The sequence below is a fragment of the Dama dama genome, chromosome 15, assembly GCF_033118175.1.
Source record: "Dama dama isolate Ldn47 chromosome 15, ASM3311817v1, whole genome shotgun sequence".
NCBI lineage: Eukaryota > Metazoa > Chordata > Mammalia > Artiodactyla > Cervidae > Dama > Dama dama.
The window spans coordinates 45,957,663-45,970,155 of record NC_083695.1 but is presented as its reverse complement, the minus strand read 5'-3'; the positions used below and the strand labels follow the sequence as shown (position 1 = coordinate 45,970,155).

General features: G+C 43.3%; 1 protein-coding gene and 1 non-coding gene across 6 annotated transcripts in view; one reads left to right on the top strand and one right to left on the bottom strand.

Annotated features, from left to right (window-relative positions):
• Positions 1–12,493, bottom strand: part of WDFY4 (WDFY family member 4) — a 255,678-nt gene that overhangs the window by 133,371 nt on the left and 109,814 nt on the right. For all 5 annotated transcript variants that reach the window (XM_061161999.1, XM_061162000.1, XM_061161997.1 and 2 more), the window contains 5 exons: positions 11,114–11,213; positions 8,818–9,023; positions 7,886–8,055; positions 5,720–5,845; positions 1,361–1,525 (listed from right to left, as the gene is read on the bottom strand). In XM_061161999.1, coding sequence (XP_061017982.1) covers positions 1,361–1,525; positions 5,720–5,845; positions 7,886–8,055; positions 8,818–9,023; positions 11,114–11,213 — 767 coding nt within the window. The remainder of the gene's footprint in view (positions 1–1,360; positions 1,526–5,719; positions 5,846–7,885; positions 8,056–8,817; positions 9,024–11,113; positions 11,214–12,493) is intronic.
• On the top strand, positions 1,782–1,854 carry TRNAC-GCA (transfer RNA cysteine (anticodon GCA)). The gene has a single exon. It is a non-coding gene; the product is annotated as a tRNA-Cys (tRNA).

The following is a 12,493-nucleotide window of genomic DNA, read 5'->3' as shown; positions in this document are numbered from 1 at the left end:
CTCCAGTGCTGCCTTTGATCTTTTTTGCATCTTTTTTTTTTTTACTTACTTTTCTAGTATGTTGCTTTAGTTGGTATTAACCCATCAAAACATCTTATCTTTTTGCAAATCTTCTGGTCTTTATAGTTAGTCTTTTTATTAAAACTAAACACTTAAATTTTATTAGGTCATTTATTGTTATTTTAAACTGACTGATGGAAACGAATAGGTTTCAGGGTGAGAGACTGCAGTGTAAATCTTGGTTTAGTCACCTATGAATCACATAAGCTGTGGCATGTTTCATTTCCTCAACCCTTTCAACCCTTTCGACCCTTTCGTGAGATGGGTCTCATGGCCCCACTAACCCGGGAGGGAGCTGGTCTGTGGAGCTTCACCTCCCTGAATCTCGCCTCCACCTTTAACACCTGCATCGGGCCTGTTAGGGGGATGTGAAGCACCAGGCTCAGGAGATGGAGGCTGGCACCATGAATACACTTCCAGAAAGGCTTAGCTAAAAGAGCATATTCATCCACTTGGCCGTTTAGCAAATAATTATGGAGCAAACATTACTTGCCCTCATTGTGCTTGGGATGACTTCTGGATCCTCTACTTACCAATATGCCTAACATATTCCTTTGGATACAGTTACTGATTTGCAGACAGGAATCGATAATTCACTCTCCTTGGTTGGATCTCAGCTCCTATTCCACCAAGGCAGGTAACGAGCAGATTTCTGCCCTTCCTTCTCCAGCACCTCGCTTCACACTGGTCCTCACTTGCTTCTCTCAGCTCCCAGATGCTCCACACTCATGAGTCCCCTTGACCAGCTGGGACTGGCTCTTGCTCTCAAACTCACTCATATCTCTTCCCATAGTGGCCTCTCTACCCCCACACTGACACCTTGTCCTCAAGACGCAGTTGGTCCCTCTGCCCTCCCAGCTGGGCCTCGGCAAGCCCTCTGATTGAAAGGCACCATAGCCTGCAAATAGAACAAGGGTCCTGCAAAGAAGACGGGACCCTGTGGCAGTTCCACCCCTCCCCTAGCCGGGGCACCAGCTGCGGGCTTCCTGGAATGGAATCTGTGGTTTCCTCATGCTCCATGTGTGGGTATTCTGTGTTGATCTGGACTTAATCTACCATCAAGTTTCTCATCACTGAGATTCCTGACAACTCAAAAACTTATTGAATCTCAGAACCAAAAATGACCTGAAGCTGTACCTCATAAAGAGAAGGAAAACTACAGGAGTTGTTTACTTAAGGTTTTGGCTAGGTTGACTTAAAATGTATTTTCATTTGGGGAGGGGTGTGAAGGCATTTTGTCCTTGAAGGGTGATGATGCTCACCCCTGCTCTCACCAGGGCAAGGCGGAGGTGTGTCTTACCTTCTGGGTTCCCAGGGGGAAGGTGACTGCAGCCAAGGTCTGGAGGAACTCTGGGGCCCGCCAGGCTGGATCCTGGGGGTAGGTGCCATGCACAAGGCCAAGGAACTGCAACACACTGGCCGGGAATGTCCGTTCCCAGGCACCATCTCCAGAACCTGTCGAGGGCTGAGGACATGCTTCATGAGAGGCAGCACGTGGGGGCACAACTTGGGGCTGCAGAGGAGCCAGAGGACTTGAGATCTAGAGAAACCTCCTTTCTGAGCCTCTCAACAAGACACCTTATTGCAAGACTCCTAGTAATAATACGACCTATTTCTTAAGATTGTTGTGAGAATTAAACGAGACATTTTAGTGCTTCAAGCTTATTTTCACAGTGACTAGTACAGGGTAAATATAGAAGAAGCAGGGAGATAAGGTCAGATCCCTGGTGGCTCAGATGGTAAAGCATCTGCCTGCAATGCAGGAGACCCAGGTTCAATCCCTGGGTCAGGAAGATCCCCTGGAGAAGGAAATGGCAACCCACTCCAGTACTCTTGCCTGGAGAAGTCCATGGACTGAGGAGCCTGGTAGGCTACAGTCTATGGGGTTGCAAAGAGTCGGAGATGACTGAGCGACTTCACATACAGGATTTGGACTTTTGGAAGAATTTGATCAGGCATTCCCTGAAGATGCTTAGGCAAGGCACCAGGCTGGATCCTGGGGGTAGGTGCCCCAGAATGAAATATTAATGCTGGACACACGTGTTTCCACCGTGCTCTTGTCCTGTGATCCTGCCTGAGTGCATTAACCTCCACAGCATCTATATTTGCACAAGGAAGAAAATGCTGTCTGCTCCTAAGGATAGTTGCACACAGCAGAATGGCTAACATCTGCAAGACCAACAATGCTAAACAATGACAAGGAACTGGAGCATCTAGAACCTTCCCAGAATAAGAGTTAGTGAGTGTAAATTGACTCTTTATTTTGGAGACTGTTTGGCAATATCTACTAAAACAAATCATATGTACAGCTTAACCACAATTTCATGCTGGGTATATTTCTAACAGAAAGAAGTGTGTATGTCCACCAAAAGATATGTGCATAGCAGCTTTATTCATAATATTTCCAAATGGAAACAACCCAGAAGGAATAAATGCTGATCCATTATCACAATAAAATACTACTGAACAGTAAAAAATAAATAAATAAATAAGGAACTACGAACATATACAACACAAGCAAATTCCACTCATGTTGAGTGAACTCAGTCGTGTCCGACTCTTTGTGACCCCATGGACTATACAGTCCATGCAATTCTCCAGGCCAGAATACTGGAGTGGGTAGCCATTCCTTTCTCCAGGGGATCTTCCCAACCTAGGGATCAACGCCATATCTCCTGCATTGCAGGCAGATTCTTTACCAACTGAGCCACAAGGGAAGCCCTGAGTGAAAGAAGCGAGATGCCAAAGGGTACATATTGTAGGATTCCACTGATACCAAGCTCAAGGAAAGGCAAACAAATCTATGGTTACCACTGTGCAAGGGAATAACAGCAAGCAAAGTAAAGTTATAAGCAAAATAAATAAACTGAGAAAGATATTCACTACAATTTTACTTCTGATCTTCTCTTATCCTTTCAGTTTTGGCCTTTTAGATTTTGATGCTTGTCTACCATATTTGGTAAATGATGCTTTCATGGCAGATAGCTTCACTGAACCAAAGTCTGCCTCTGACTTTGCTTGTGTTATATGTTAGTCAGATCCCAGAAGACTGTTATAAGGGTGACGTATGTTATACAGCAGTTAACCATTTTATGTTTGCTGTTATAAAGTAAATGTTTGGTCTTACCTTTTCACTTCTGTCAGCATACTAGGTATTTTCTTCACTTGAAATGCTTTCATGTTATTTCTTTGGTTTGCTTTTTCTAAATAGCATTGATTTAAAAAGTAATAAACTTTCTATGCTGCAAAACAAATTTTTTCAGGCATCCTCAAATTAACTGCACATTAGGTCTACAAGAGAGCCATGAATAAATTTCCCAGAGATGGAAAGTCTAAAGAACGCTTGCTCTGACTAGGACAAAAATAAACTGGAAATAAATAACAGCAATTAAAAAAAAAAGTTTAACTACATGGACATTGAAAAAGAGGAATCAAAAAGGTCTCTTTTTTTAATAAAAAATTTCTTTAAATCTGCAACCACAGAAACACTAGAAAACAATAACAAAAAAATGAAGATGTCAAATATCAAAATTTTAGAACTAGCCAGAAAAAATGAAGGGGAATGACATATATATCCAAAGTTGTTTTTTATAAATCCATAAATCTTCAGCTCCTTAAGCAATAAGATGGGTGAGGTAAAGAAAGTGCATGAACTCACAAATTAAGAATAAGAAGAGGAAAATAATCACAAAGAAAATTAAATGAATTAAAGGAGACCATTTATGCAAACTGAATACTTGGGAAGATTTTTTAAAAATATCAATTACCTAAACTAGGTCAAGGAGATATTTAAAAGCCTAAGCAAGTTGATAAAAGAAAAAAATTCAGGCCGAAGCTGTTTCATAGGAATGATTTAAATAATCTAAGAGTCATGGATTTAGCATCTTCTTGAATAAAAGAATCTTTTTTTAATAAAACTAGCATAATACTGATATCAAAACTTGACAACATGTGAAAAAAGAAAACTGAAACCTAATATCATTTATGAACATGACTGCAAAATCATAAATAAAATATTTACAAGCAGAATAAGGAAATATGCTAAAAGAATAAGAACAGAGTGACAAAGTGAGATCTTTGCAAGAATGCAAGGAAACCTGTTGATATAATTCATCAGAGGTAACTGGTTAAAAGGAAAAAAATGTAATCATCTAAATACCTGCTAAATGAGTATTGATTTTTCTATTTTTGTATTTAATCTTAATTGGAGGATAACTGCCTTACAATGTTATGGTGATAGTTTCTACCATACAGCAACATGAATCAGCCATAAGTGTATATAGATATATGTCCCTCCCTTTTGAGGCTGTGAGGACTGGACCAAGCACATCTGTACAAGACTGTGGGATGTATGTCGAGAGGAATATATACATATAATGTCTATTGTGAGCTTCTGAGAAAGAGAACACGTGAAGTGCACCTTGAACCAGTATCCCACATCCTGGAATTTATACCAAGGAGGTCATCAAACTAGAAAGAAAAGATATCTTCTCAAGAAAGCTCATTACAGACTTTTTATAACAACGAATGTTCCTAGAAACAATACAAATTTCCATCTACAAATATAGATGATTCCCAACAACATGTTGGGGGAACAAAGGCAAGAGGAAATATGTGGCTTCCCTGGTGGCTCAGACAGTGAAGAATCTGCCTGTGATGTGGGAGACCTGGGTTCAATCCCCGGATTGGGAAGATCCCCTGGAGAAGGGAATGGCTGTCCACTCCAGTGTTCTGGCCTAGAGAATTCCATGGACAGAGGAGCCTGGCAGGTTACAGTCTGTGGGGTCGCAAAGAGTCAGACATGACTGGGTGACCAACACTTTCAGGAATTTATGTGGTCTGATTCCCTAAGGACATGGTATACTCTTAGGTGTCTGAAAGATATTCTACTAATGTTCACGGTGGTTATCTCTGGTTGGGTGTGCTTCAGGTGATTTTTACTTTCTACTTTTTTTCCTTACTTTAAAGGTAATCATGCATCGTATTACAGAAGCAATTAGGTTTCCACACATATCAAACCTCCAGTTGCCTTTAGAGTCTATAGAATGAAGCCAGAATTTTTCATGGGTGTTCTTGTTACCTGGTCCACAATTAGTTCTGCTCACAAGCCACACGGCCTTTGCCTTCAGTTCTAAAATAACCTCTCCACCCACCTTCAAGGTGGACCTGGAAGGCCTGAATCAAAGGCTCTCCATGTCTCGTCTGCAGCTGGCAGGCATCTATCTTCTCTAAGACAGGTCTCTGTCTGGTGGGTCCCTCAGGAGAGGCCCACCTGTCCTGGTAGAGGTGAGCTTCTTGAGGGAAGAGGCCCCTGAAGGGAAGGGACCACAGGGCCCTTGAAACTCTCAACTCAAAGCAGTTGCCCAGAAATGTTCCCTTTGACTGGAGGCCTTAAATCTCCCAGTGAAGAAAGTCAAATGTTTGAACAAATGGAAAACAGATGTCTTCTGGTAAGAACACATAAACTCCACTGGGGACATTAAGGCTGGGTTTCCCATTGAGCTCCTAAGTTATCACCTTGCCTCTTCTATCAAAAGTTCTGAATAATACCTGCAAATTATCAGCACTACCAGAAAGTTGCTGGGAAAAGTCAAGGGTGACTTTTCTGAGCCTGTCTTCCCATCAGAACCCCTCTCAGCATGTGGGGAACGGATCTCACCTGGTTCATGGTGGCTTTCAGCATTTCTAGGAGCAGCAGGGCGCCTTCAGTGCACAGCCCTGCCCGGAGGACTTCTTCCGTGTGGTGTTTATGCAAGAGCCACTGAAGCATGGCGTCCAGGCTGTCCTGAAAGAGGAGGCAAGTGCTGTCAGAGACCTGTGGGTACCACCAAAGAGACTGGCTTTCCATCCAGTATGCCATGTTTCCCTGGGGACCTCAGTGAGAAAGACAAAACAGCACAGGTGGCTGGTCCACTAGAGGAATTTCAGCCCACTGATGGAGCATAAAGGAAACACACATGTCTAAAATAGGCTGAAGACCCACCAGCAACTGGCATTGGGTCTGACATCAGAAATACTCAATCTCCCAATCAACTTTAATGAATTTTTGTAAATGAGATTGCAGAAAACATGTCAAATTCAGGGCAAGTGCAATCAGGAGAGAGAGCATGGGGTTGACAAGCAGGACGATCTGACTTTGCTTCTTTAAAAGCTGGGCTTATGCAAGCTATTTAGCCTCTTGGCAGTTCAGTCTCCTTCTCTGTGAAATGAAACTTACATTATCTGCCCCATGGGATTGTTATAAATATCAAGTGAAATAAAATATGTAAAACATCTGTCACGGGTCCTGACATTCAGCAAATGTTTGTTTCCTGAGCCACAGTATGGGAAAAAATACAAGTTTTTGATGAGTTTATCAGAGTATGTTAAGAACTTGATTTTGAAGTGTGATCTGTAATACTATTAACATATATCAAGATTGAGATAGGTCAAATATAAGGACATGCAAGAAGTGAAATTTTCAGTCCTCAGCAAAGCTGTGCCCCTCCAATGACATCAATACAGTGCAGTTTAACTCAAGTCTATCAAGACCAAGAAGCAATTTCTGAGTCTGTTTATCAGGTGCTCAGGAGGGTGAGCAAGAGGCAGGGTTTGTTCTTGATGTGCTCAGCATCTATGGAGAGAAGCAGCCATAAACGTGCTGGTGCTTATACAAGGCGAAGGGGTGATGAGGCCTGAGATAGAAAGGTTCCCACTGTCTAGGGGGTCTCAGCTCGAGGTCGCATCTGAGTGGAGAACTAAGGAAAGATAGCTTTCCAGGAAGGTGAGATGGGAGAAGGCTCCTTAAATGCCCAGGGCAGGCAAGCGCAAAGCAGTTGGTCTTACTGGGGAGGTGACTCTGGAGGATCACAGAACAAAGGGCCAATAAGAAAGGAAGATGGGCTGGGAGACAAGTGAAATCCCAATCAGGGAGGGGCTTGATGCTGCCTGGGGATTCTGATCCTCTGGTCCCACAGGAACAGGAGCCAATGAAACCTCGGATTTGGTGCAAGTCAGTGAGCTAGTGAGTGAGAAGCTAGTGAGAAGGTATCCACAGTGAGTGGAGACTCCTCTTTGGAGGAGGAACAGGAGAGCAATACACAGGACATCAGTTGGTCAAAAGTGTGAGCCAAGAGGGCAGCTTCTGGTTTTAGGTGGGACATAATTTATCATACTTACGGTCAATGAGGAAAGAATCAGTAGAAAAGGAGATGCTGAAAATACAGAGAAAAGATAATAAGGCATGCAGTCACTTGGGAAAGGAGTGGAAGGAACACAGATCAGCCTTAAAAAGGTGACTTTGCCAGTGACAATGAGAGAAGGTGATAAAGATGGTCTTGGAATACACAAGTGATGGAAGGTGGAGTCCTGAGGCAATGCCCCTTCATGGGGGCTTCCATTCTACTGTTATTTAAGTCATCTGAGCAAAGGGTAGTTGTGGGCCAGAAGACTCAGGGTGTGTAAGGTTCACACTAGAATGCAGGGGCATTACTAAGGTACGGGGACATGTTTCTTTGAAGGTAATAAAATGAGGCTCTATGCCTGCGGTGGCAGCAATTCAACCTCCCCATGTTGCCCCCACCATCATGTGATTTGTCTACCCAGAAGGAGAAAAACTTAAAAGTGGAACTGATAAAAAACAGAGATCTACTGGGAGGGACAAGGGAGGCAGAGGCTGAGGAAGTCAAGGATATTAGAAGAGCAAGCAAGGAGGTGGGACTGCTAGGGAGGGAAGTGGGTCAGGATGAAAGTTGGAAGACATGGAGGAAGGTGAAGAGAGTCTTGGGGGATACAGAAATCAGGAACCCAAGTGTTGTCACTCCATCCTGAGAGCCCTAGAGCCTACCTTGGGCCCATCCACCAGCTCTGTAAGTGGTGTCTGTAGGAAGAAGGTGGACACGATGAGGTAGACTTCTGGAATATGAACATGGTGGGCCAAAAAGTCACTCAAGACTCGGAACCCAGGAAGCGAGCAGGGGCTTTGGTCAGGCGTTGCAGGATGGCTCTTCAGGTTATCTATCGATCAGGGAGAAGCACACAAAATCCAGTTGAGAACAGTTGCTTCTGGTCAACATGGGGATTGGGCACAGGAAGGGATTCTCTCCCACCAGCCCATCCTACAGACCTGCCAGACGGAAATACATCATACATATAGAGCACAAGAATGTGCTCAATAAGAATTTCTTTTCCTATTTCTGATGTGCTCATTCATTCATTCAAACACAGATGCTTATCTAGTGCCTACCACCTTAGAGATAGCAAGACCTCTTTGCATAGGCAATAAGAATGTAGTGTTCTGACAAAATATACAGAACCCTGGGACTTCATCAACTACTTACAATGTGGTGAGAGGAACAGACATTACAGAATTAAATAACTAAATAAAAATATGCTTGTAAACTATGATAAACCCTACCCCCAAAAAAAGAAAGAAAGAAAGTATAACAGAGGTGCCCTAATTGACATGGGACCCTCCTCTCCTGGAGGAAGTGACATAAAATCGAGACCCAGCCCAGAGAGCCGTGCTGGTGTTGAGGGTTGGGGAAGCACCTCTGCAAGAAGGAAAGAGTTAAGGAGACTTTGAGGAGTGGGAAGAAGTCCCCAGCATCTGAAGAGCAGTGAGGCCATGTGGGGAGGAGCCTGAAAAAGGAAGTTAGAGGTGGGGGAAGGGGTCAAGGTCAAGGTGACGCTACAGCAGGCAATGTGAAGGCCCCTTAGTCCTGGCAGGTCCTCATTCACAGGTGGCACCCTGTCTCCTGGAGATGGCCGCACACTCACCCATCACGATGTCCATGCCCTCGGAGCTGCGTTCCACCCAGGAACCTGCAGGCAGGCCGTCTTTAAATCGCCCGCGGAGGGAGGGGCTTGACAAAAAGTGCAGCAGCAGCTTCAAGCCCAGCACCACTGTGCTGGGATGCACGTGGCCCTGCACGAAGAGCAGGAACCAGTCGGACCCCAGGTTCAGAAACATCTCTTCCTTTGTCCTGGTGGGGAAGGGGGTCGATAAATGCTATAAATTATCTCTCAGCCCATAAGCAAATGACATGTCCAGAAAATACAAATAACATCCAGCTTCGTTAGTCACCTAGAAAAGGCAGGTTAAGGTTAACATCTGGACATCACTCAGCAAAGTATATATTACATTTTAAAAGATCGGTAATGTTGGCAAGGCTGCTGTGAAAGAGGTGAATTTGCCTACTAATGGCTGAAGCTTAAGTTGGCCAAAGCTTTTGAAATATATTGGAAACTGTGTACCAAATGATAAAGCCCTGCTCACTAATATTCATACTTACACAGTGTCTGACTGGCCACCTACTAATTACATCAACCTAGTCACATAAAAGACATCATGGTTTCTTAACTCCCTTTTAAAATACACTGTTCAGAATTAATCTTAATGTAATAGTTCACTATTTATGCATCTTTATTGGTTTAGACAAAAAAAAAAAGTTTAACTGTCATTTTCAATAATGAACTTTAAAATGATGTGTCTAGAGAATACAGACTTGCTAGAGGGAACTGGAGGACAGAGAGATGGGATCCGATGCTCAAGGGCAATTGTTCAGCAAAACCTGAGTCTCCTGAGAGCCAGGAAAGGGTCCATCCTGGCTGGGCAGCATTCTCAGCATCAGTTGCAGATTAGGTGAGATGAGGGCATGGCCACTGAAACCAGGAGTCAAGAGATGGTCCTCTCTTTTAGTCATGACTTTGTTTAGTAATTGGATGACTTTGGTGAACTCTGATCATCTTCCTTCAGTATGACGATGAAGAGGATGATGGAAGTGACTGTGGTGATGAGGATGATGGAGATGATGTTGGTGGTGGTGGTGATGATGATGAGGATGATGGTGGTGACAGTGGTGGTGGCGATGGTGATGGTAGTTAGCTGTTGGAGTTTATATAGCATCCCAGGCACCATGCTCAGAGTTATCCATCTATTCATTTTTGTCTATGGCAGCTACTATTTTTATCTTCACAAAGATGAGTAGAAGAGAGACATAGAGGGCTTAGGTCACCTCCCTAAGGTCCCTGAGGGCAGAGCTGGGATTTGAACCCAGGAGGTGAAGTTGTCAGAGCCCAAGTGCTTGAGCACTACATTACATTCCTTTTCAAAAAGGTGAAAAGGTAGAGACTAGCTCATCTCCCTGGGTCAGAAAGATCCTCCAGAGGAGGGCATGGCAACCCACTCCAGTATTCTTGCCTGGAGAATCCCATGGACAGAGCAGCCTGGCAGGCTGCAGTCCACTGGGTCGCACAGAGTCGGACACGAACGAAGCGACTCAGCACGCACGCAGCTCACCTCCAGGGCATCTTCCAGCTCTACTATGCACTGATTCTAGAAATCTAGAGACTTTTAAAGCACTATGTACAAGGCTGATTTACCGAGGGGTAACTCCCCACCCCGACGCCTCCCAGCCCAAACCACATACACACTAAAAGGTCAGCTTAGTGAGAGTAGGATCTGGACTGACTTTTTCAGCATGGCCTTCTCAGAAGGAGGAACAGTGTCTGGCACACAGTAGGTACTCAACAAATAGCTATTGAATTAGTGACCCCAGAGCCGAGATAAAGCAGGCGGTCCAAAAGAGTTAATGGAATTTTATGACTGCATGTTGTTTTGAAAGTTAACTGAAGGCAGATACTTCTTTTTCCAACTTGGAAAAATAACTGAATGGCTAACAGTAAATAGCAGAAGAATTTGGCAAGCCTTTTCCTTGATAGATGTTATTTAGGCTAACCATTTCTCCATTCTATTGTCTGCCAAGTATAGGACATCAAAATCAGTAATTATCACAACTGCCAAGACAATAACAATTACACTATAGCAATGGTGACAAGAAGAGTTTATTGTAATGATAGCAAATCTGCTTTGAGTTACTCATGCCATTTAACATTTGCATCAGAATGTCTTAGGGCAAGGTCTGCTTTATTGGGTGGAGAGAATATAATTTTCTTTCTGACTAGTGCAGGAAACCAACTCAGAGATGCTAAACTTTTCATTAAGAATAGGTTTTAATACTGCACCCTGTATGAAGCAGCCTTGTGGCAAATCACTCTTTCTGGAACTACTTACTCAGAGGACAGATGAAGTTGGGAAGAAGAGATTACACCGAGCAGCATCTCCAGCAACTGGTTTCTGAGCCAGATTGTCTTTCCAGATGTTTGGCTTCCAGCTACAAAAAAAGAAAATTCAGATTTGAGAGAAAACGGATGTAAAGAGACATAATATTTGCTGCAGTAGGCAATCATATTCACCAAATGCTTACTTCTCCCAGGAGTTGAGACATGCATGGGACTTGAAATTTTGGCTTTCAACTCTAGATTTCCATGTAATGCTTAAAAAGAATTTCTGGAAATGTTTCTGAAGTTTCCTTTAACTAGAGATGTTTATGATGCTCCCCATAGCCCACCCCCCTCCAAAAAAAAAATCCTAAAAATGATAGGGTCAAATTTTTCTCCCAGTAGAAAGAGTTTTAAAATTATCATGGACTGTAACATTTCCTGAGCACCTACTATGTGCTGGGCATTATGCAAGGCAGTGAGAGCAGAGTGGTGAAGATTATGGTACTCAGTCTGGGTCCCTGCTCTAGTCTAGGACTTTTGCGTGTCTATGCTGCACTAAAAAATAGAGCTTGAATTGCAGCAAGAGGTATGTGGATCCAATGGGAGAAGAAACTTTACTTCTGAAGTGTTATTATGACCTTGAAGGACAAACAAATACTGTCTTCGTAGATAATTAGCTAGATAAAAGTTTTAGAATGGAGTCCCCATGAGAAGGAGGGTTGACTACATAGTATACTGTTGGCTAATTATCCATTCTTTCAGCCCCCTTGGTTGGCCAGTTATTTTACCGCCAATTCAGGGCACACAGCATGCTGTAGAAATAGAACTGATGAGGCAGCTTGGAGAAATGGAGTCAGAGTACCCTCTGTTTGGATTCTGACACCTTCTCTCTTTAAGTTCCTAGTCTCTGAGTCTCTGTTTTCTCATCTGCAAAATGGGAATAGCAATTCCTACTTTTCAGGCTTGATCTAAGGATAAGAGATAATTTATCTGGATTGAATAACATTAGCCAAGAGAATCTTCTGTGATAAGAGTGCTCTCTAGCTGCCCTGTTTAATACAGTAACCACTAGCTCCACATGGTTATTTAGCACTTGGAACACGGCTAGTGTAACTGAGGAACTGAATTTTTAGTCGCATTTCATTTCAATAAATTTAATTTACATGGCTACACTTGGTTAGAGGCTCCCATCTTGGACAAAGCAGATTCAGGAGGCCCAGGACAAAGTGGTCAGTAATAGTCCCCTTCACGTCTGCCCCTAGCAGAGGGAATTCAGAACATGATGCAGCTGCTGTTCTGAATCTGGTTGAGGAGAGAGAGACTCAAAGAAACAAATCACAAGCCTTGGCATGAGAGTAAGCACAGGGACTCTAGAAGCCTAGAGAAGGTG